At 45.9% G+C, this 22,874-nt stretch overlaps 2 protein-coding genes across 3 annotated transcripts in view; one reads left to right on the top strand and one right to left on the bottom strand.

The window, feature by feature from the left end:
• veph1 (ventricular zone expressed PH domain-containing 1) overlaps window positions 1-22,874 on the top strand; it is a 66,143-nt gene that overhangs the window by 8,497 nt on the left and 34,772 nt on the right. For both annotated transcript variants that reach the window (XM_064302632.1, XM_064302631.1), the window contains exons 3-4: window positions 2,049-2,264; window positions 5,544-5,718. In XM_064302632.1, the coding sequence (XP_064158702.1) occupies window positions 2,049-2,264; window positions 5,544-5,718 (391 nt within the window). The remainder of the gene's footprint in view (window positions 1-2,048; window positions 2,265-5,543; window positions 5,719-22,874) is intronic.
• ptx3a (pentraxin 3, long a) lies at window positions 13,513-17,795 on the bottom strand. The gene is made up of 3 exons (XM_064302577.1): window positions 17,343-17,795; window positions 16,234-16,779; window positions 13,513-14,854 (listed from the first exon to the last, which is right to left on the bottom strand). The coding sequence occupies exons 1-3, from the start codon at window positions 17,497-17,499 to the stop codon at window positions 14,229-14,231; spliced, it is 1,329 nt and encodes a 442-aa protein (XP_064158647.1). The 5' UTR covers window positions 17,500-17,795; the 3' UTR covers window positions 13,513-14,228.

Here is a 22,874-nt window from a genome sequence, read left to right as displayed (position 1 = left end):
TTTCTGCACATGGCTGAGCACAGACTTTGTGCTTTAATTTGACCCCTCTATCAGGTCTCTTTCACATGAAGCCCCTTTAATGTGTAATTTTATCACATCATTGAGTGGGCAAATTAAGCAGCTAGATGCTGAGGGTAGAAGGGGTGGCAGGAGTGCAAAACCTCCAGTCTTGGACACGCTCTGTCAAGTTTCTCTTTGTGATGAGACCTGTTGGATTAGCATAGCTCAATAAGTTACAGTTTGGTCATCCAAGCATCTGAAGGGAAAACTAAACCATCAATAACTGACAAGTGTCAACTCCATATGCTATTTGCTATAGGTAGACTGGAATGTGAGGCTAATAACTAACATTAGTTTTGTCATTAAAGTATATTGCCTCACAAGTTATCCATAGCTAAAGCTCATTTAGTTGGTTTTTAACTTTTATAAGTTAGGTGGCTGACATACTGGAAAAAATATTCATGAGCATGTTAGCTAAATTAATTTTAAACTTTATTAGGTAGCTTGCAGAAAGTTATCAAATCTATTATTCACTGGTTAACAAACAGGCTCAATATTTTTTTCTGTAGTATTATAGCTGATGAATATACATTCCTTATGTTTGACTTCTGAATTTGTGAATTTATCATTCACTGTATATAAATAAATTAAAACTAAGGAATGTGCATTAAACAGCCTATATAGCTGTGTTTGCTGTTATGCAGACAAACATTACAATGCCTATGTGACTGGCTTAGGTTACTCCAGTTTGAGTTGTGAAGTTGGCACATCCGCAGTCTTGATGGATGAGGACAGTTTAGGGTGTAATAAAACACCTCTTTCAGTTTTGGGACTGGTTTTGGTGAGCAGTTTGCTGCATGGCAAGGGAAGCCACACTGAAGGGAGTGGTCTGGGACACACCCTGTATACCAGTGTACTGAGTGGCTTGCTGTTAATAACCCACCATGCTGAAGGACACTTCCATCGGGCACTTAGCTCTTAAAGATATGATATGTCAGCAGGCTGGTGAATCCTTTTGAACTCCGACTCCTTTTTAACTGACCATGACTCACAGTAACACCCTTTAAAGGTGCACCTTGCTTTCTCCCAGCACATCTTTTAAAGATACACCCTGCGGCAAGAAACTCTTTATTACCCAACACAGGCAGTTTCACCAGGGATTTTGGGCCCCATGAAAAGATCTCACATTGGGCCCCATCACCCCAGAAAGTCTAATATTTTAATATTTTTTCAGTCAGCGTCCTTGGAATCCTCCTAACTGCCCCCCACCTCCCCTTTATGAGTCCTCTGCCCAACACGCCAAGGGGTGCACTGCCCAACAGAATATAGCCGGCAGGGTGGTCCACTGAATACCCCCCAATTTAATGCCAGCTCACCCTTTCAGAGAGCGTATGAGTCAGTGTCAGAGTCTTACCTCTTACAAAATGCTGCTCCATGCAGTGTGGGGGAACTGTGCATGGATATGTTGCACAATTCCTCTGGCCATTTCAGGAGAGCCCTCCAAGGCATTTAAACACAAGGTTTGTGTTCCCAGGATTGAACATGGGTTCCAGTGCACCAAGCTGTTTCTCATTTGGTTTAATTTTCTTTTTTATATGATTTCACGATCCTTGTCGTTTCCCTCAAAAGTTGTCATTTGCAAGTCCAGTGACTCAGAGTTGAATGAGCTTACATCCTCCAGGGCTTAATGCGCTCTCAGTTTTAAGCTTCACATTTATTTAATTTGCAGTTTTCTGTTTACTGAAAATAATATGCTAAAGACCATGTTTTTAGAATTATATTATCTTGCTTATCAGTTATCCAAACTATCAGTTTGAGTTCAGTAAAATTTTTTATACATTTTTCAGTTAAAAATGAATGTAATTCAGATATACATATGATTTACACACTGATCTAAATATTGATTAACAATATTTATAATGCAATATTATACATGACATAACTGTTCAATGATGGATTGCATGCTCTAACAGGGACAGCATATATGCATAGCTAGTTAGCTATATTATTGCATTAACATTTCTGTGTCCCTAATTGGTTTATGGCAGGACTACCTGACCAATGACAATGACCAGGCCGTGGTGGAGATTTGCATCACGCGTATCACTACAGCTATCCGGGAAACACGCTCCATTGAGAGGCATGGGGCAGCACTGGTCTCCCTGTGGGAGTCCTGCCTGGAACACAACCTGCAGCCCCAGGGCAAGGACGAGGACACGCCCCACGCCAAGATCGCCTCTGACATCACAAGCTGCATCCTGCAGGTCAGGCTTCCTCAGTCACCGCCATGACAATTACCAAACATACCCAGGGCTACTGGGGGAAATTCCTGGGTCTGGGATAAAATTATTGCCCTCTTCGGTCACCACTGCAAACACATATCTGTAAGCCTGTGTGTATCACCTTCACTTTATAACAGTCCAATAACTGTCACACCCCCCCCCCCCCCTTCCTGGGTTACCCCCATCACAAGCACATTCTCAGGGTGCTACAGTGTGACAGCTGTGAAGCAGGACACACTTAGGTCACCTTGTTGACCCATCCACCCACAGCAGATACTAAAAACCAGGCCAATGACTATAGTTACCAGGATGCATAGTATCAGTACCTGGCATGTTTGAGCCAGTCAATAAATGGAAGTTCCTTACAAATAAAATGTTACTGGCTAAAGTAAACCATTATTTATTTCACAAAAGAAAAATCGTTTTTGTAAAAGCTTGGAACGTAGAGGCAGGTGTGACATGTCCATGAGAAAATTCTGGATATAGATTATGATTTTGAATCATGTTGACTGAATGATGTTGAATTATGTTGTGATAAATTATGGTGACTGTTCTGACAGGAGCTGTACAATGCAGACTGTGTCTACCTCCCATATGACCCCCTTTCACTGAAATCAGTGTCCCTTGCCTATTACTGTAAGCTAGAGTATGGCTGGCAAGTAGGAAGGTGGGTAGCGGGGAGGCTCAAGCTTAATTAGAGGCCCAGAGATTGTCCAGAGTGTTTTGTTAAATGGCTGACTTCTCCCGAGCTATTTGTAGAGGGAGCCTTTGATCTAAGAGGTTGCTTGACATTGGAATGACTTTCTTGTCATTAGTTTGTAGATTTTGTTTTTGGCACACTGGTACATGTAAACTGTAGGAGATTGTTAATCCTGATAGAGAGTTTGTGTGTTTGTGTGTGTGTGTGTCTGTGTGTGTGTGTATGTATGTATGTATGTATGTGCATGTGCAGGCATGCATACATACAGTACGTGCTTGTGTGTCTAGAGTGTGTGTAGGGTTCCCCATGCTGGACATAATTGGAATGGCAAGAAAATGAATGCACTCAGCAGTGAAAATGAAATAAGCTCTCATAGTGAACCTTTGAGAGAGCTGGTCACATTCTAGTGCTGGAGTCAAACCTAAATATTTGCTTCTTACAAATACTATCAAAACCTTAGCATTAGTTGTTTAAGAGTGAGTGATAATATGAATTACTAGTAGCTGAAGTAACTAGTCATCTGTAGTTCTAATGGTGGGAGAAGTAGAAGTAGTTGAAAAGGCAGCAGCTTTATAAGCATTAAGCATTTATAAGTGTATTATTGTTGGCAGTAGTGGGTATGACATTGGCAGTAATAATAAGTAACAGAAAGACAAACACCATCCTTCCTGCATGTTCTCTGATTCCTCCTTTGGGGGGCACCAAAACCTTTTCAGTGATTTTCTCAAACAGCCAGACATGCACATGTGTTGGTTAAGGACATGAGCAGAGAAGCTTTACTTGTTGAGTAAGACATTCCTGTCCCGCAATGTTCCCTTCTACTCTCCCCAGTGCTGCTGCATGAGTCACTCAAGTCCCCTCTGGGTTTTGTGGGGACGGGGAGAGAGAGAGCGATTTAATGCCCGCCTTTATCTTTCAGTCTTTATCCGTGTTTCCTGTCTCCTTGCTTTCCTGTCCACTGTGGTCAGAATCAGTTTGTCCCTGTGATCCAGCTGAGCAGAATTGGACCCCATGTGGAGTCTTTGTAATATGTGTAATAGAATACAAGATGTTTTCCACGCATGAAACAACACAAGGAACTATAAGGAATCATCTTGTAAGTGCAAAGGGGGTCCACATTGAATTTACTTCCAGGAATAAAATTATCCATTGAGGAATCTGAAAGGAATTATATATTTGGGGCAGTGTGTGTGTGTGTGCGTGTATATGTGTGTGTGTGTTCGTGTGTGCGTGTGTGTAAATGTGCATGTATGTGAGTGTGTGTATGTGTGTGAATGTGCATGTGTGTGTGCAAATGTGTGTGTGCGTGTATGTGAGTGCGTGTATCTGTGTGTATGTGCATATTGTATGTGTGCGTGTGAGTGTGCGTGTGTGTGTGCGTGTATATGTGCATGTGTGCGCGTGTGTGTGTGTGTGTTAGGGGGATTACATGATTACAATTCCTTTATGATGGGGGATGATGGATAAGAGTGGATAGCAGCCAAAAAAAGGTTTTTCCATTTTAAAACAGGTTTAAACTCATGATATACTGCTTTGAGTGTAGGAATTAAATGAATGTTTCCCCACCTGCTAATCCCAGGTGACGAAGATGTGTCTGGACTCATCCCTCATTTCTGTGGTCACATGTCCTTCATCGCCAGGGCCTGATTCTTCAAGTTTTCAAATCAGATTTGAATTGGATTAAAGTTTTCAGTTTCAGTAATCCAATCTAACCTTTAATCGCAATTAAATGTGGCCGTCACAGTCTAAAAAGTTAAAGATCGAGACTGAGATTGAGGTTTGACCCAAAGTATTTGGATAATCCTGTCCAACTAGATTGGTGGATTTGAAAGGTTTATGAAAAATGTTAATAAAATTAAGTTGAAGACACTAAAGGTAATATAAGTTTTTTTAATTCTAGTGAAGTTTATTTATTGTAGCACTGCAGTAACTGTGGCATAAAGCGCTCATTAGCCCAAAAGAAAAAAATTGAACGACCACAAAAAAGTTAAAAATAAAAACAAAAGCCAATCTAACTTTGCTTGATCTACGAATTTCTGGTTTGTTTTGATGAGTTTTGATAGCCCTTATTTGAATGCAGCAATAAATGACTGCAGTAACTGTGTCTGAATTGCCTTTGTCTTTGTTACTAATACTGTATGTAAGATTAGAGGGGAATTAATTGTGACTCTGTGTCCTGCCTATCAGGTGTTTCTTTACTGTCTTCATTATTTTAGTTCTGGAACAGAAGCATCCGGTCTTGTCATTTCAAAAAAGACTGGAGGACAAGCATTCCAACTGAAGTGATTCTAGATTGTGAAATTGATGATTGTAGAGTCCAGATAATTTTGATCGAGAGTAAAAATGATGAAGACCCGAGCCCAGGTTTGTGTTTGTGCAGTTCCGAGCAGTAGTGCATCTCTGGATTGCGTTTGGAACAGTGCTCTTCATCTGAATCTCTCTAGGAAAACTCCAAATTATACGTCTTGGAAAGAGAGAGGGAGAAACTGTTCTCATCACATTCTTTTGAGTAGATAAATCGGATGGCGTAACGTGCGTCATTGCGGTTCTCTCCCCTGCAGAATTACAATCAGCCCCCCGTGATGGCACTGGCAGTACCCGTAGCTGTCAAGTTTCTCCAGGGGGGGAACAAGGAACTGTCCCGGAACATGTCCAGCTACCTGTCCTTAGCGGCCATCGCCAAGGCTGATCTCCTGGCCGAGCACACGGAGGCCATCACCTGCAGTGTGCTGAGAGGTAGGGATCGCACACCTCAGACCACCTCCCCATCACCACATTAATTCACAACTCCACTCAGCAGAACTTGCAGAACTTCCACCTGACTTGCATCTGAGAAGACCCAGCAAGAATGAACTGCCAGCAGAATCGTGCACTCCACAGCCTGTCACAAACTGAGAGCAGTCCCAGCATGCACTGTGGCCCATGCCGCAAGAAACTGAATCTGTGTGGCGGGTTGTACGATATTAAGAATTAATTGATTGTGGGTACTTGGTAGAGTAGACTTAATTAATTTTCAGATGCTTTTCAATTATTGATGCTTCAAAGAAAAACCACTGGCAAAGAAGTATTGTAACAGGCCAGGTACAATTTTGAAATTAAATTCAGATTTTTCCCAATTAAGTTCCCATTAACATGATAATATTGTGGTTAATTCAACCATCTACTTATCAGATCTGTTCCAAGGTGGTTTACAGAGTTGCCTGCCCATCTGTAGGCCACAGGCTAGGAACATGAAGCTGGCCCCACCTGGAGCTGGTTGTGTCAGTTCCAGTTTCAATCTGAACAAAAGCACGTTCTCAAAGTCCTGGCTCTGTGAGTGAATTATTCTTGGATCCTCCTTGCCTGCCCTACAGCCATTATTTGGTAAATAATTAAAATTTTCAGGGCTTACTCAGAGAAAGCACAAATGGTCCGAGAAAACTTTACAAACCCTCGCAAGAGGAAGATCTGTGAAACAGCATTGTCATGGCACCCGGAAAGGCGGCCCAGAGGGAGAGGAGCGTCCATGAACCCCATCTGCTTCGGCTTTAATATTCACTGGAATAGCTTCATTCAGTTTAGATTGTGTACATGCATTAACAAGCGGAAAGCTGATAAGATGGTTTCATTGATTGGGGGTCAGCCAAAGGACAAGGGCTTCGCTCCAGAGGGAGAGAGAAAAGTAGTCACTGAACGAGTTTCACCATGTTGTCCATCTGAGAGTGTCTGTGCCCCTCAACGGGCCCTGTTTCCACACCCTAACAGATTTATTAAAACTCATTTTCTGCCTTTACAAGAACGAATCATTTCCGCTGCGCACCAGGATGTGCGGGGCTGTAATTCCTCGCGAGCGGGCTCTAAATAAATAATTCTTTAATGATTCATTTACGGGGGCTTTTCCTTTTATTTACGCATGAGTAGGCAATACAGCTGGAATTTACGACAGGAGCACGTGAGGTAAAGTGCCTTGCTAAAGGTCACAACAGCGCACTCCCTCTGAAGAGCTGAATCAATAAGGCCTTCAGTCATAAGTCAAGTGGCAGTGGCCCTGCACCGCATCCTGGTTGCGAAACAGGCACTCTTTAGCCCCCCGCCCCCCTCACTTCTCCGTGAGGGACCCTTGTTATGAAACTTCATTAGGCAACCACATTAGAGAGCCTCATTAGGGACCGGATGGACCCCAGAGTCCCCGCCCGCCGGAGGGCTGATTGATGGAGGCAGGGCCAGGGCGGTACCTGGTGGAGCTGCTTAAGAGCTGTGGAAAACAGGGAGCCCTGCTCGCTAAGCTCCTAATGGGTCCCGTTTTAAGATTAATCTGCTCCCGAAGCAGACGGAACAGCGGGAGCCGCGCCCCCGACACCTGACACACGAAAACAAGCCCGCGGAGCAAACAGGAGCGTGCCAGCATGAACCACGACAGGTTTCGACCCTCCTCCCCGTCCACACCCAGCGAGCACGTGGCTCCAGTGTCCACAGAATGTTAGAGGGATGCTTTTTCGGTTGGTGAGAAGGGCTCCCCCAAATAATACTGTCCTATTGTGGCCCCTAATCTCTCCTTGTGTGCCCATTCTTCTGTGCATGCAAGTTAATGAAATAATAATGGCACCAGTAACAACAATATGGGTTTCTAGTTTCATGCAGGCAGATTTGCCGACGAGTACAATTTACACAGTAATCAAGGAAGCCTCTTGTCAGCCACATGTTTCCCTCAAGCAGAAAATGTGCCTGGCCACTTACCTGGTCAGCATGTGCATGGGTATTTATGCGTGCTAACATTTTACAGATTACTGCCTGTAAAGGAAAGGTTATGTTCTTCCCCCATGTTTTCACTGCCTCTCTGTAGGTGGGGGGCCATTCTGTACGGTTCTGGATGGGGGGGGGGGTAGTAAATGAAAGACAGCCAGACATTACAAACTCTGGCTGATCTCCAAACATTTGGGAAGCGTTAGAACTGAACTGAGGCCAGACTGCACTCTCCGTTTCACTTTTGCCACGAGTGTTTAGGGAACTTGCTCATGCAGGTATGACTTGTGGGCCGTGGCTGTGGTAGGCTTGTTGAAATAAACCTGAATTGCTTCGGCAAATGCTCAGCTGTATCAATGGGTAGCATTGGTGAAAAAAGCAGCATAAATAAATGTAATAGGGTGTAATGCAATATATAGCAGTTTAGCAGGCCCCTGAGCCCTGTACCCCACACAGTCTGCAGGGGGGCATATCAGGGAGCTAAAGCTGCTGAACGCTTCTTTACGCCTCCCCCTGCCCCTCCTCTCTCCCCCTTTCCCGCACTCCGCAAATCAGTCGAGCATCGTAGCTTCTTCACGCAGCCTTGTAAACACCAGTCTCTCCGCGACTGCCCCTGCCACTACTGAGAACCAATAAACATTCACCTTTCACCTCCTCGGCCCTCAAAACAAGAAGTGAATTTATGTAAGGATGGCAGGGGGTGGGTGAGTGCACAAGGGCTGTTTTTGGAAGAGGCAGTTTTTAGTCAGGCTGGTCTCAAAACTCTAATATACCAGGTAGGCCTTCGCAACACTAGCTTTGGTAACACTACACTAACACAGCACTGGTAACACAGGACCATCTCAGGTGAAGCAAGACTTCTGCATGTTAAGCCGCGTTTCCACCGCAGGAACTTTACCCCGGAACTAGGAACCTTTTGAGGAACTCAGTGCGTTTCGACCGCAGGAACTATGGTCTAAATTAAGTCCCGGGGTCTTTATTTTACCCCCAAAAATGTCCCTGCTCGGGGGTAGTACTTTCCAAAAGTACCGGAACCTTTGGGGTGGTGCGCAAACGCTGAAATTTTTTTTTTATTTCAACCGCCATGTTTAAAAATCTGCAGCCGCAAACCAATTTATTTTCATAATAACTTCAAATCAAACTTGTATGCTGCGGCGCAGTAGCCTAGTTTTGGTTATAGCCTGCCAACGTCTTGGAATTATAACGTGTGTGTGGGAAACACGCCTGCCACAGGCCACCAAAGTGGCTTTCCTAGGGGTCCTCCAGCACAGAGACACAGGGCGAAGATGTTCAAATAGTCCACATTTATTTACGAGGGTTTGGCAAGATGTTACAGCCAAGTGAGGAGATCTTAAACACTGTCATGACAGAGAAGCTTCCTTGTGTGGGTGGGGATGGCAGATTTAACCTGTGCGCAGTGATTACCTCACTACGCACAGGTGCAGCCACTCCTGTTCCTGGGTCCAATTAGCCTGGCCAATTATCTAATTCTTAACCAATTATCCAATTGGCCAGGTCTAATTAGCTTGACCCAGGGCAGGTGTGGCTGCTTAAACCAGCCATCCCCACACCACAGTGTGCTCTTCTGTTCTTTTCTTGCTTTAGTATTCATTTTATAAAATGCTAAGCATTCGTGCTGGGACAGCATATTACGTACCAAAACATTCAAACGGATTAATTCGGTTGCTGAATATTTTCTTCCGGATTTTCTTTGTTAGCCCGTTGGAATTGACTCAAAACGTTTGGTACAGTTATGTGAGGTATGCGGTAGTTCTGCGTAATTCACATTGGTGATACAGTAAAAACAAACTGGAAATCACCTTCCGCACTTTTTGTCAGGGTAAAATAACAGGTTAATTCTAGTAATCGTCCCTTTAGCTTTTTCAGACTGCCGTAATTTTACTCTGCCATTCTTTAATTCCACAAAAAGACCAGGAAGACTATGGACTAATTTATGGTGCGTGGTTCGCATCTGGAGGGCACACTTCGCTGCTCGGCTAGCAGTAACTTTGAAGGAAAGCAAACGGTGGCTGTACCACTGCTAATTTAAATTTTCACGTTCGAGTTTTCGTTCTATTCTTGTCATTTTGCGATTAGCCTGTATGGAATTGACGATGAGAAAGTAATCAAACAGCAAATTGTTTACAACGTGTGCATGTTTTCTGCTGTTGTTGCCAGTTATATTGGAAATGTGAATGCATTCTGTCGCCTCGGATGTCAAGACATGAAAGTGAATGTTCGCATAGAAACATAATGAATGTGTTTGAGAGGATATATAAAACAGTTACAATCTGACTATTGACCTGTTATATCCTATTTGTTGCATAAAAACGGTTCAAGTTCAACTACCAACGACAGTTTTGCTTGACAATGGTAAAATATGCCCAAACGGCTGCAGAAGAATATTTCAATTCCAGGTGATTAAATCGATAAAAATCAATAAATACAAAAGTAACCATATATACTCATTGTTGGTAACCCGTTGTATATAAGTGGAATAAACCACTCTGGGCTGTCCCGGTTATTAGAAAATAATGTAGGCTACTTCGGTGGTAGTATGGGGTTACAGAAGAAATCATAGGACAGATGGACCGACGACAACGTCGCTTTTTCATACGTCAGTGGGCTAATTTGCCTAATCTTCGCGGGACTTTAGACCACGGTGGAAACGCAGACAACAATGGGCTGAAGGAACCTTTTAGTTCCTTGAAAAGTAGTTCCTGGGACCAAAAGTTCCGGGTACTTTTGGTGGAAACGCGGCTTTACACAACCCTACCTCAGTTTAAAGTAACATTGCCATAAGGCTGCCTCAGGCAGCACACTATGGTCTCAGGTAAAGCAGCCTTTTTCAATTATTAGACCTGCCAACTTGTGTTATGTGAGACTTGCTTCACGCTGCAAAAACAACCCCTCACTCCAAAGCTAAGTCTTGTCACAGCTTTCCCAAACTCATTTTCTTGGGTGCCAGGACACTATCGCAGGTAACATTGCCTAAGGTAACACAAAAGTCATGTGACCATGGCAGAGGGAAGCAAGCGCCAAGGGCAAAAGCAGGGCGTAGCGGATTGGCTTTAGTTCTGAAGACTGACCTCCCTGCCCCTCCCCAGCCCACAGGCGCTTTCCCGCTGAGCTCACAGGAAGCTGAACTAAGTCACCGGCGACATATCCCCACTGCCAGACACAAAGTCTGCTAGAACTCTCACCTGCCAACAGGTCAGGAACCGCATTGACCGTCTGGGGCATTTTCACACACCACCTCCTGATTCCTGTTTCTTGCAATTAGCCTCCACAGTTAGAAGATCAAAGGGATGTGTACATTCACAGTGGATCTCTGTGTGAGAGAGCCATCTTGACGGCTGGGTGCTCTTATTTTCTCTCTCTTCGATGAATGGGAGCCTGGAGTTATATGCGCGCAACATCAAGCTCACAGCCAGCCCTCCCCCAAGGAGGTAGCACAGCAGCAGATTCAGACAGAGAGGTAGCTGAAAGTGGCATGAGGCTTGTAGGCAGTGATGGCCAGGGGCTGTTTCATTATTAGTTATATCCTTTAAAGAATGCAGCTCCACACACCATCTGGTATTACTAATAGCCCGCAGAGGGCCTTTCTGAGACAGCCCCACTAACCGAGGGTTATTTAAATCATTACAAGCGTTTGTTTTCACTGCAGATGCTCTTATCCAGGGGGACTAACATGTTCTCGGATCCATGGCTCAGGGGCACAGCATCGACCCCCCACTCGGTCTTTTAACCTAGGACTGAGAGTAGGGTCCTGACCACTGCTCCACACTGCTGCTCTAACCGCTGCTCCACACTGCTCCTCTGACCACTGCACCATGCTGCTGCTCTGACCACTGCTCCACACTGCTGCTGTAACCACTGCTCCACATTTCTGCTCTGACCACTGCTCCACACTGCTGCTCTGACCACTGCACCATGCTGCTGCTCTGACCACTGCTCCACACTGCTTCCCTGACAACTGCTCCACACTGCTGCTGTAACCACTGCTCCACACTGCTACTCTGACCACTGCTCCACACTGTTGCTCTGACCACTGCTCCACACTGCTGCTCTGACCACTGCACCCTGCTGCTCCTCTGACCACTGCTCCACACTGCTGCCCTGACAACTGCTCCACACTGCTGCTCTGACCACTGCTCCACACTGCTGCCCTGACCACTGCTCCACACTGCTGCTCTGACCACTGCACCATGCTGCTGCTCTGACCACTGCTCCACACTGCTGCCCTGACAACTGCTCTACACTGCTGCTGTAACCACTGCTCCACACTGCTGCTCTGGCCACTGCTCCACACTGCTGCCCTGACCACTGCTCCACACGGCTGCACTAACCACTGTTACACACTGCTGTTCTGACCACTGCTCCACACTGCTGCTCTGACCACTGCACCATGCTGCTGCTCTGACCACTGCTCCACACTGCTGCCCTGACAACTGCTCTACACTGCTGCTGTAACCACTGCTCCACACTGCTGCCCTGACCACTGCTCCACACTGCTGCTCTGACCCCTGCTCCACATTGCTGCTCTGACCACTGCTCCACAGTACTAGTCTGACCACTGTTCCACACTGCTGCTCTGACCCCTGCTCCATACTGCTGCTGTGACCACTGCCCCACACTGCTGTTCTAACCACTGCTCCACACTGCTGCTCTGACCGCTGCTCCACACTGCTGCTGTAACCACTGCTCCACATTGCTGCCCTGACCACTGCTCCACACTGCTGCTGTAACCACTGCTCCACGCTGCTGCTCTGACCACTGCTCCATACTGCTGCTCTAACCACTGCTCCACACTGCTGCTCTGACCACTGCATCATGCTGCTGCTCTGACCACTGCTCCACACTGCTGCCCTGACAACTGCTCCACACTGCTGCCCTGACCACTGCTCCACACTGCTACTATAACCACTGCTCCACGCTACTGCTCTGACCACTGCTCCACAGTGCTGTTCTGGCCACTGCTCCACGCTGCTGCTCTGACCATTGCTCCACACTGCTGTCCTGACCACTGCTCCACACTGCTGCTCTGACCACTGCTCCAGATCCCTGTTAAACTGTAGTCTATCACTTGGGACACAATGTAGTCATGCTTGACCTGAGGGAAGTCAAACCAAGTAGTTTGGAAGAGCTCCGTCCTTGATCATTACGCAGCGATGATCTCAGTTGGGTTTATGGGAGTATGAGAATAGCACAAACATTGCATTTCTAATTGTGAGCGCTTGCTTCCCTTCAGTGTCATAACCTCCCCCTCCCCAGCCTAGTCTCAGAACACACGGAGACCTCTCATGTAGCTGTGCGCGTCACCAGAACACGCCAGACGCGTCAATTTGCAGGACCCCCGCGGAAAATAGACGTCCCCCGCTGAGGGAAGCCAAGCTGCACAGACGTGCGCCGGAAGCTGTTCTTCCGCCACTGTTTTATTTGGAACCCTCGGCCGCATTAAAGGCTGCACACGGCCACATGTGGAGGCAATTTGAGGGGTGCGTTTTCGGCGACTTGTGTGTGCGCCTGGCTCTGTCCTAGCCTTCACTGAATTTGCGGTTTGGCGCATTTGACTGGCCAAACTGACCCACTGTTTGACCCAGTTTTCGGAGAGGACATTTTTTTTTTAATCCCAGCAAATGTAAAATAATGGACTGTTGGACTATGTTGTGCTATTTGTAGCGTACTTGTAAGTTGCTCATTTTGTATACTCCATTATAATTTCTTATGCCCTGTTTGATCTTCCTGGACTACACCTTTTACAATGAAGTTTTAGATGGATATCTGCCATACCACTCTTATGAAACATTGTATTTTTTTATGTCTTTTATTCATTTGACAAAATATTTATGTACAAAATACATTCATTTTCATGTCTTACCGAAACAATTTACAATATAATACACATTTTCTACATTTCAAAAACAGAAAAACAGTCATGGCAGACGTTGTAAACATTTTCCTTAATCGATCTTCAAAAGAAATGTCTTTGTGTGAAAGGAAACAATGAGGAATGGGGGAGAACATTGACTGATTCACAGATCACTTCAAATGCGACACACAAATAACTAAAAAAAACAGAGATAAAATACAAATATTGTTTCTCAGATTTGAATGTAAACATTTTGATAAATACAAAGTTGGAAATATTACACATTATGTAGTTGAGGAAAAAAGTTTAAGATTCAGTTCATACAAAATAAAATAAGATTAAAAGAAGACCCCTCCAAGGCACCTTGCAAACTGGCTTCCCGACAAAAAAGCACATTAGATCCACTCACTCTTTATTCTTTCATAAATGGTTTCTTACTTTGGTAAATGCTGTTTGTTAGACTTCTCTTTCTAAAGCCGAGTAATGCTTCTGTTATGAATAACAGAAGATCCACAAATGGGAAACATTCACTGGTGAGGAGAGCATACTTCAGTCTTTCTGTCAGAAAGGGGCTTTGTTGTTGCTGTTGCTGGTATCACTCAGTGTGCGGCTGAGAAACGCTGGCTCTTTTGTAGGTTTCCCACGGCAGCAGTTAGTTGATGTATTGTGCGCCTCCGTGTGGAATAATTTCGGACACTCCCCAGCCCACTACATTCCCCCGGCTGCTGCAGGAGCCTTCCCGCTGGGCGTTCTGGAAGATCTCCTCCTCCTCGAGAACCCGGTCCCACAGGTTGACCCCGGTCATCTTGCCCGCAAAGGCCAGCTTAGGGTCAGCTCCGCTGTCGAAGCCAAAGCTGCTGTAGCCGTTCTTCTCCTGGCCCAAGCTCATGGTCCCCCCCTTGGGCAGGACGTGCCCCTCCGCCACCCCGGACGAGCTGGCCACCTTCAGCCCGTTCGCCCACAGCGAGGCCAGACCTTCCTCCGAGCTCCAGGACCCACAGAAGTGGCTCCACTGGCCGTCCTTCACCACGTTGCCGGCCTCCACCAGGTGTGCCTCCCCGCCCACGGTGAAGAGCAGTGAGTGACCGCTCAGGACCAGCTGAATCTCGAAGGGGTTCTTCTTGGAGCCGTAGGAGAAGAGCACGGTCTTGTTGAGTGCCTCCCTCACTTTGGCCCACAGGCAGACCGTAAAGGAGTGCAGGCCCATGTCGCCGTCGGGCGTCACTGCGGCGTAGATCCGCCGGGAACGCATGGGGAAGAGCAGAGCCATCTCACACCCTGTGAGGAGGAGGGAGAGAAAGGGAGATGAGGAAGAAGATGAAGGAGAGAATGGAAGTTGAACTGGGAGTTGAATACAGAGGTTTCCATACAGCATTTCTCTCCATACTCCATTCACCCCAACCCACCATTTTGTTTCCTGTTAAAAAAAGAAACATTCATAGACCAGAAAATGAAGTAAATCTTTCTCAGTTTCACGCCTGGTTCATGTCTGCCAGTGGTGTGTTTGCAAAGGTCTACCCAGGGACTACTCTTGGAGGTAAAGGGGCTTGGGGACTAGAAGAGGTGGGGGGAAAGCAAAAGACCATTCCCTTTTGCTTTATGTAGGCATGGCTCTGTTGTTGACATTTTTTACCACTTTCATCCAGCAGCAAGTGAACTGGAAACTTAAATCAGGAGAGGAGACAGGTTCCAAACATGGTCAGTGGTCAGAAGTTTCTGGCCTCAAGCAGCAGGGTGCACAGTAGGGTGCAAGCCTTTTTGCTCTTTCAATTCAAAGTGCAGCAACTGGATATGCAATTCAGGGTCCTGGCTGTAGGCCGTGTGTCTTATGATTTTTTTCTCATAGTAGAAAAATCTTAGTGATATGATAGCAGTTATACAATGTTAGAGGAACATTGGGGCAGTTTATCTCAATGTGCCTTTTTCCCATCATGCAGACGCCCACCCCATTCCACTTCATGATGGACAGACTTGCTGAGAGACACAAGTGAGGATAGATGTACAGTCACACCCTGCTGTTTTGAGTGAAGGCAAAGTGAAGTGAGGGGTTGAGAAATGGTACAACGGAGACAGTTCCCAGCGGCACATGGAAACGGAACCACTGGGCTTATCCTCCATTATGACAAGCAGAGACTCACATTTCCTACAAAACCCAAAATATTGACATTACATTTGTCTTAGATTAGGGCATGATCCCTCAGGACAGAAAAGCTCTCCATCTGTTTTTCTTTATCGACAGCTTTGGTGTGGTGGGAGCACTTAACCGTTTTTAGCAATTATCCTTTGTTCTATTTTTCAGGGAGAGAGTCAGATCTACTGAACATATAATACGGATAATATGGGTGTTTGGAGATTAAATCGTTTTTATCTCATTTAAACTGGGTAAAATATCAGTCTTACTGACAGGATTTACTGCCCTCGTGATGGCTGAAAGGTTTCTGCTTTTTTAAACGGCCCCCGCAGAAAAGCAGAGCTGCAGCGTGAGTTCAATAGCTGTGTTGTGCCGTCATGTTTTAGGGTTAGGGGGGTAGACTCAAAAGAATATGGCCAGGATCTTATGTAACAAAATCCCATCCCATCCCAGCAGCTCTTAGACAGATTATAGTGCAGATTATATAATGGACACAGAGACAGGAAGACAGGCGAGGACCAGGTACCTGAAGGCAGGAAATGCCTCTCGGCCGACCGCAGGGAGCGGTCCAGCTGGACCCGGGCCTTCTGGAGGTCAGTTGCCATGGCGGTGAGGCTCTTCTCCAGCTGGCCTTCGGCCGCGGTCGCATCCCGGACCGAGCGGTCAGACTGGAGGTCCTTGGTGGTCGCAGCGCTCAGGCAGGTGCTCTCCAGCTTGGACAGCCGGGCTGTCTGGGCCCGGCTGGCGCTCACCAGCTGCTGCAGCAGCGCCTCCTGGTGGCCCAGCTGCTCGGCGTTGACCTCCTTCATCCGCTCTGTGGCCTGGGCCAGCTTCATCTCCAGCTGCAGGGACAGCCGGCGGCCGGCGGTGTCCACGGCGCTGGAGCAGCCCCCTGCGTAGTTGGCCACAAACTGTAGCATCTCGCCCCTCAGGGACTGCAGCTCCACCTTGATGATGTTGTCGGCGTACTGCAGCAGCATGTTCTCCTTCATCTGGGAGTTCTCCAGCATGGTGAACAGCTTGTCCCACTTGTTGAACTCCGGCAATTTGACGGGGGCCGTCGTGGGTGCCACTGAGTTGGGAGGAAGATGAGGGAGAGGAGAGGAGGAAGAGGAGGAGGAGGAGAGGAACAAACAGAACTTTCAGGGGCCAGGTAGATATACTGATGGATGGTTTGAGGATTCTTTTTAGCAGGCTGAGCTACAGATGGCTTTGGTTCATATATTCATAGATATGTTTATAAGAAACAGGACAGAGTAGTAAATGAGCTGTTGCTGGAAGAATAGGTGGAATGTTTTCATTTTGTATGAAATATTTAATCGCATTACATTTTTAGCTTCAAGCACTCTTTGTCTCTGTACTCTCAAATTGAGAGCATTCCTTCCTGTCAACGTCCTGTATTTGCTCATCTGTTTTGCACCCAAGCACACTCTCCAAAGCAGCTCACAACAAAGCCTCAATTAAATTTTTTACTTCGCTTTGGCGATGACCGAATTCTGCCTCTTCAACATAGCGCATTGTTAAATCTACCGCTATGGAACTGGCCAAAGGGCTATCACATAAAAGGAGTGGAGAAAGAAAAAGGCTTGAAGAGATGAAAAGGTTTTAAATTATTTAATCTACTGATTGACTCACCCTCCTGTGGCTGGGTGCTTTCCGGCTGAGCGCCCTCTGCGATCTCGTTGTAAAAAGGATCGGCGTAGTTCACCTCGATCTCATCCTCGTAGCATCGTGTCAGCAGAACAGCGCAGGAGCAGACCAAGCACATCAGCAGAACCCGTGGCAGAGGCATGTCGCTGGAGTCGTGTATTGTTCTGTGGAATTGTCTCTCTCTCACTGTCTCTCACTGTCTCTCACTCTCTCTCTCTCGTCGAGCAAAGTGCTGGAGTCGGCTGCGGTGCGCGGTCCTCCCTCTGTACTGCTGAGCAATCTCTTGGCCGCGTTCCTCGGTGTGGACAGAGCACCGGCTGAAAGTAGACTGAGCGCACACGGGGCTGCGCGGTCTATATAAACAGCACACGGAGCGGGGAAGTCGGGGAGTGAGTAATGCTTCGTTGGAGGTAGCATGTGTGTTGTAATCAAATATAACTGCTGCTCCTGCTGGTTGGGGTGGAGGGGGGTGTGTGGGGGAGAAGAAAGGAGGGAAGAGAGAGTGAAAAGGAACGAGAGAAATGTTGTCCCCCTCTGAGAATGTGTTGTGCGTGGGTGGATGAGACTGCCAAAAGGGGAATATTTTTACTTTTTTTTCCCTCTTCTCGACTGTGGGGGGAAGCATAATGACTTCCTCGTGAGACCCCCCCCCCCCCCACACCCTCTCGCTCCTTGTGGGATGCGGTAGCGTGGCGTTGCCATGTGCCAGAGCCGGCGGACAGAGACCTGAGGGCAGGAAGGGCGCGTGAAGGAGATGAGGGCGCAGTGTCGCCGGGGCCCGGAGGGCTGTGGCTCAAAGCTTCCTTCTCTCCTTCACTCTGAGGTAAACACAGCTGTGGGGGACAGGAAGAGGCTCCTGCCGTCATGACAAATAAACAGCAAAGTCACCAAGCACGGACTTCCACCCTAAAACACCCAAAGAAGCCAGGCTACTTCTACTTTACTTAGCTTTACCAAATACAACAATACGATTGTTTTTTCTGCAATGATAGAAGACTTATGTATGCCCTCTCAGCCTCTGATGGTCCAGTAGGTTTGTAAGGAATTTAAGTGAGAAAACAAGCAGACATGGACTGGAATCTGACCAGTGGTAAAGCATTATTTTCCATTCAGGTGAGATAGAACAATTCCTCACTGACAAAATTGATTACTTAGTGCCTGTGAATATTTTCCTCGACCGCTATTGGTAAAACTTTGTTCTTGCTGACACTGCAGTTTTGAGGTGTGCTCTCTCCAGTTGCAGTCAATATAGAGAGTGCGTTTATCACTTTAAATGGGCTCTGAGCTATTTACTGTAAGCTTATTTTTTTCCCCAGCATGGTGCCAAAGTGTCATGAAAATGAAAATATGAGGATCTGAGGCTGGTTTAATGGTGGAGTTCTTTGGTTTATTTGCCAAGATACTTTAGTTTCAGATAAATGAGTTCATATTACATGGCTAGGTTTTGGCCTGTAAAGTCATTTTGGTATTGTAGAAGCATTGTGGAAATGCTTGTGGCTGCTCAAAATGTCTGTACTGTACTACTCTCAGGAAGTTGTACCTCACTGCTCTGTGAGCACTCATTTCATGACTCAGCAGTTTGGCTCTTCTGGGAGGTTTTGAAATTCAGTTGATGACATAGCCGCATTGCACCAGAGCTCTTATTTTTCAGTTAAGGAGTACTATACTGGGAAATGCTTCAATGTCGTCATTGGAAATTCATTGTTGCAAAAACCTATAAAAACCTAAAAATCTGAATGTGCTTGCTTGACTTTCTGGAAAAAAATTATTGGGAGTTCTGTACATGCCATCATTATTGCACATTTTTACATAATTTACATTGTGTACAGGCTGGTTACAGGCTGAATTTTTATTGTCGCTGACAAAGCAAAATCACCTGGTGTTCTGTGGTACAACAACAGTGTGCCAGGCTTCTGGATACTGTCATCATTACCCATAACAGACTGCCAGTTTAGAATGCATCCTTTCTGCAGCCTGTTGTTAAGAGATGTGATTCATACATTTTTGAACAAAATAAGGGGAGTGTAAAAGAAACAAGTTCAAATGGCTTGTGTACACTGGATGTAATTACATCGTTTATATATACAATTATATCTTTCCTCCAATTTGTGCATTTTCGACTTATGCAACTTCCCATAAATAAGGTGATTACATATGCAGCAGTCTCAGGGTAAGTCCTGTCACTGCAGTTTTATGTTTTACATCCAGTTTCCATAAGGCAGGTCCTGTGGGGATCAGTCTCACTGAACTGGTGTCGGTATCAAATTTTAAGTGTTATTTTAAGAGGTCATTCAACAACCAGAAAGCATATCCTGTAACATTTTCAAAATTTCCCAATAGTGGAGAGTGACTAGTGCACATCTTTTTGATTTCCATATGTTCAGTGAGCTCCATAACGTTTGGGACAAAGACATTATTTAGTTCTGCACGCCACAATTCTTTTAAATGTGGTTAAAGCTCACATTCTCAGCTTTGATTTAAGAGTATATTTACATACACTGGTTTTACCATGTGGAGTTGGTTTTACCATTACGGCACCTGATAATGTTTGGGACAGATTAATGTTATGCAGATTAAAGAAGTCATGTTTAGTCCTTTCCTGCAATGACTGAATAAAGTCTGTGACCCATAGATATCACCAGGTGCTGAGTATCTTCTCTGGTGATGCCCTGCCAGGCCTGTACTGCATCCATCTTCAGCTGGTTGTTTCAGGGCCTAGTAGCCTTAGGTTTTCTCTTCAGCATACGAAATGCATGTTCGATTGGATTCAGATCAGGTGAATGACTTGGCCAACCAAGAATTTTCCTGTTTTTGCCTTTGTTGCTTTAGCAGTATATTTGGGATCATTGTCTTGATGTTTGGAGTCATTTGGAGCCAGTGAGTTTGTATGCATTTGATTGAACTTGAACTGATGTGCACTTCAGAATTCATTCTGCTGCTGCTATCAGCAGGTACATGATCAATGAAGATGAAGTGAGCCAGGACCTGTGGCAGCCATACATGCCTAACCATAATGCCCCTACCATGATGTTTCATAAATGGGGGGGTTCTTTGGATCTTGGGAAGTTCATTTTGACCTTCAAAATTTGTTCTTGCCACCACTCTAATACATCTTGGTCTCATCTGTCCACAAGAGCTTTTTCCAGAAGACTGCAGGCTCTTTTAGGTAATTCTTAGCAAACTGTAACCTGGCCATCCTGATTTTGCGGCTAACTAGTGTGACACATACACACCTTCCTTGTGAAGTGTGTTTCGAATCTGCTGGACAGGTGTTTGAGGATATTTCTTCAATATAGTGATCATCAACTGTAGAGGTCTTTCTTGGCCTACCAGGCCCCGTGTGATTACTGAGCTCACCAGTGCTCTGTCCTTAATTATGTTCCAAACAATTGATTTAATTTTTTTATATTTAATTATGTCTAATTTTTGGCCTATGTGACTGTTTTTTTCTTCTTCTTATGTCTCAGCTTCAGAATGACTTCCTCATATTGACAAATGCCAATAACAGACTCCAAAGCCAATCAAAAGCCTAGAATCAAGACTAGATGTGAATAGCTGTGTTATATCTTAACTAAGGAAGAAACACCTGCCAAGCCATTTGACCCAAGCATTACCTTGCCCTGAAAAATCGGGGGGGGTGCTATGTATAAAAAGCCTTGTAACTTCTACATGTGAATTGCTAGATTACAAATGTAAAATTGTCCCAAATGTTGTGGAGCTTACTGTATATTTACATAAAAAATTACACATACACACACACACATGGTTGTATATAGTTTTTGATGAATAGTTTTTGATGTCTGGCTGGTGTAGGTGAGTCTGGTTGCTTGTTCTAATATCGCTGTAAATCTATCCTATACAACTCACTCTGCATGCGCTACAAGTGTAAAGAATTTTTTCCAACTGCAATAAAAGTTTTTCCTGTATAGCTGTTAGAGGGAACAGACGCTTGTTAAATGCTCCCATCACGACCAGCCCTCGGGCCAATGTCAGGGGTGTGGCCTCAGCTCTCGGCTCAGTATTACAGCAGTAAAAAGCTCAGAGAACACAATACTCTCCAGGCTGCGAATAATGCTGATGCGCAGGTTCCTCTCCGAAGGGGAGGGCTTCATTTGTGTGGCTGTCATCCCGTTACGCTCCGGTGTTTCGGTGAAATGTCCATGTGAAAGTGAGATGGCTGCTGCGAGTTTTCATGAGCTAGCTTCTCGCCAGGCACGTGGAGCGAGCCGCTGAAACGAGGACGGTGCGCCGAGTCATAAATCTGGCAGTGAGTCCTTCTGTCTGAAGACCACGGGCTCCTGCCCTCTGCATTCCACCACTCAAACCTCTGAGTCCCCCTCTGTCTTCCCTTCACACAGTGACACACGTGCACACGCACACACACACTCACACACGTGCACACATACCAACACAAACACATCCTTCTCTCAACAACATGTACACATGTTGAGACATACACACACAAACAACCTCCTCCCACGTGTATACACGCAAAAATGCATAGACGTGCCATATGGAAGGGCAACTGGCCTCTGATTAATTTAATGAATATCTTTAGGCAGTGTTTGTTTGAGTGTGCATGCGCGAAGGTGACCGAGGTCATATCATGACATGAAAGGGGCGTTAATAATTCACTGGTGCGATTTCCCGCAGCTGGGGGGGATGGAAAAGGTGACGGATGGCGGCGCACTGTATTTGTTGTTTTGTTTGGTTTTCAATGTTTTCGCAGTAAGCGTTAGGTCAGCCGGTCAGGTCAGCCAGTCAGGTCGCTGTGAGAGCAGTCTGTCGCCATTGGCGGCAGTGAGACTGTGCTGTGATGTCACCCCCCAACGGGACCTGCAGATCTTATTTGAAGGGGGAAGGGGTGGCATTTGTCATGTTTGATCAACTAAACTTAACTCTTATTTTAAAATGCCAATCCAATCTAACAGTTTACCGAAAACGTTTGGTGCCCTAAACCATTGTGAACATAGGTGGGCGTCTTGGGGTGGTTCTCATTGCTTCTTCAGCATTTCTGCTGTCAGTTGGATGGGTCTCAGGCAGGATTAATGGGATCTCTGTGTAATATAAGTCATTTCCTGGTACGGGCAGTACAGGAGATATAGTGGGATAGCTTACCTTACACTCCAGTGCGCACAGATCACACAGCAGCTGGAGCCATTGTCAGTGAAAGACATATTAGTACATAATCATGTGAGGTTCAGCTACTGTCCAGCAGTCTGAGCCTTTGGTTGAACTGACCTGATCGCATCAGCTCACTCAAGGCAGCGCATATTGTATTGTAAATCTTATAATATTTGCTGGTGAGTCACACCCCCTTGACACAGTGCATATAGTATCTCCCTGTGAACCCAGCGTTACCCCTCCCCTGACGTGCCGTCATATATCGGGGCCTGACGCCAGTGGTCCAGGGCATTTTTTACAGAACTCATTTAAGATTATTCACTGCACAGACAAGGGATCCGATAGGTCCCCTGGCTCATTGGTCTCCGTGAGTAATCCCCACTGGCCCAGCAC

The sequence above is a fragment of the Anguilla rostrata genome, chromosome 12 (assembly GCF_018555375.3).
Source record: "Anguilla rostrata isolate EN2019 chromosome 12, ASM1855537v3, whole genome shotgun sequence".
Classification (NCBI taxonomy): domain Eukaryota; kingdom Metazoa; phylum Chordata; class Actinopteri; order Anguilliformes; family Anguillidae; genus Anguilla; species Anguilla rostrata.
The sequence above is the reverse complement of the archived record's forward strand: the minus strand, read 5'-3'. Positions and strand labels throughout refer to the sequence as shown.

What these genes read in the sequence shown, in the direction of transcription:
- ptx3a (XM_064302577.1), bottom strand. Translation starts at nt 17,499, where the DNA reads ATGCCTCTGCCACGGGTTCTGCTGATGTGCTTGGTCTGCTCCTGCGCT. An exon ending in AAGCACCCAGCCACAGGAGG is followed by an intron (nt 16,780 to 17,342) that starts GTGAGTCAATCA and finishes CTCCCAACTCAG; the next exon opens with TGGCACCCACGACGGCCCCC. An exon ending in GAGGCATTTCCTGCCTTCAG is followed by an intron (nt 14,855 to 16,233) that starts GTACCTGGTCCT and finishes TCCTCCTCACAG; the next exon opens with GGTGTGAGATGGCTCTGCTC.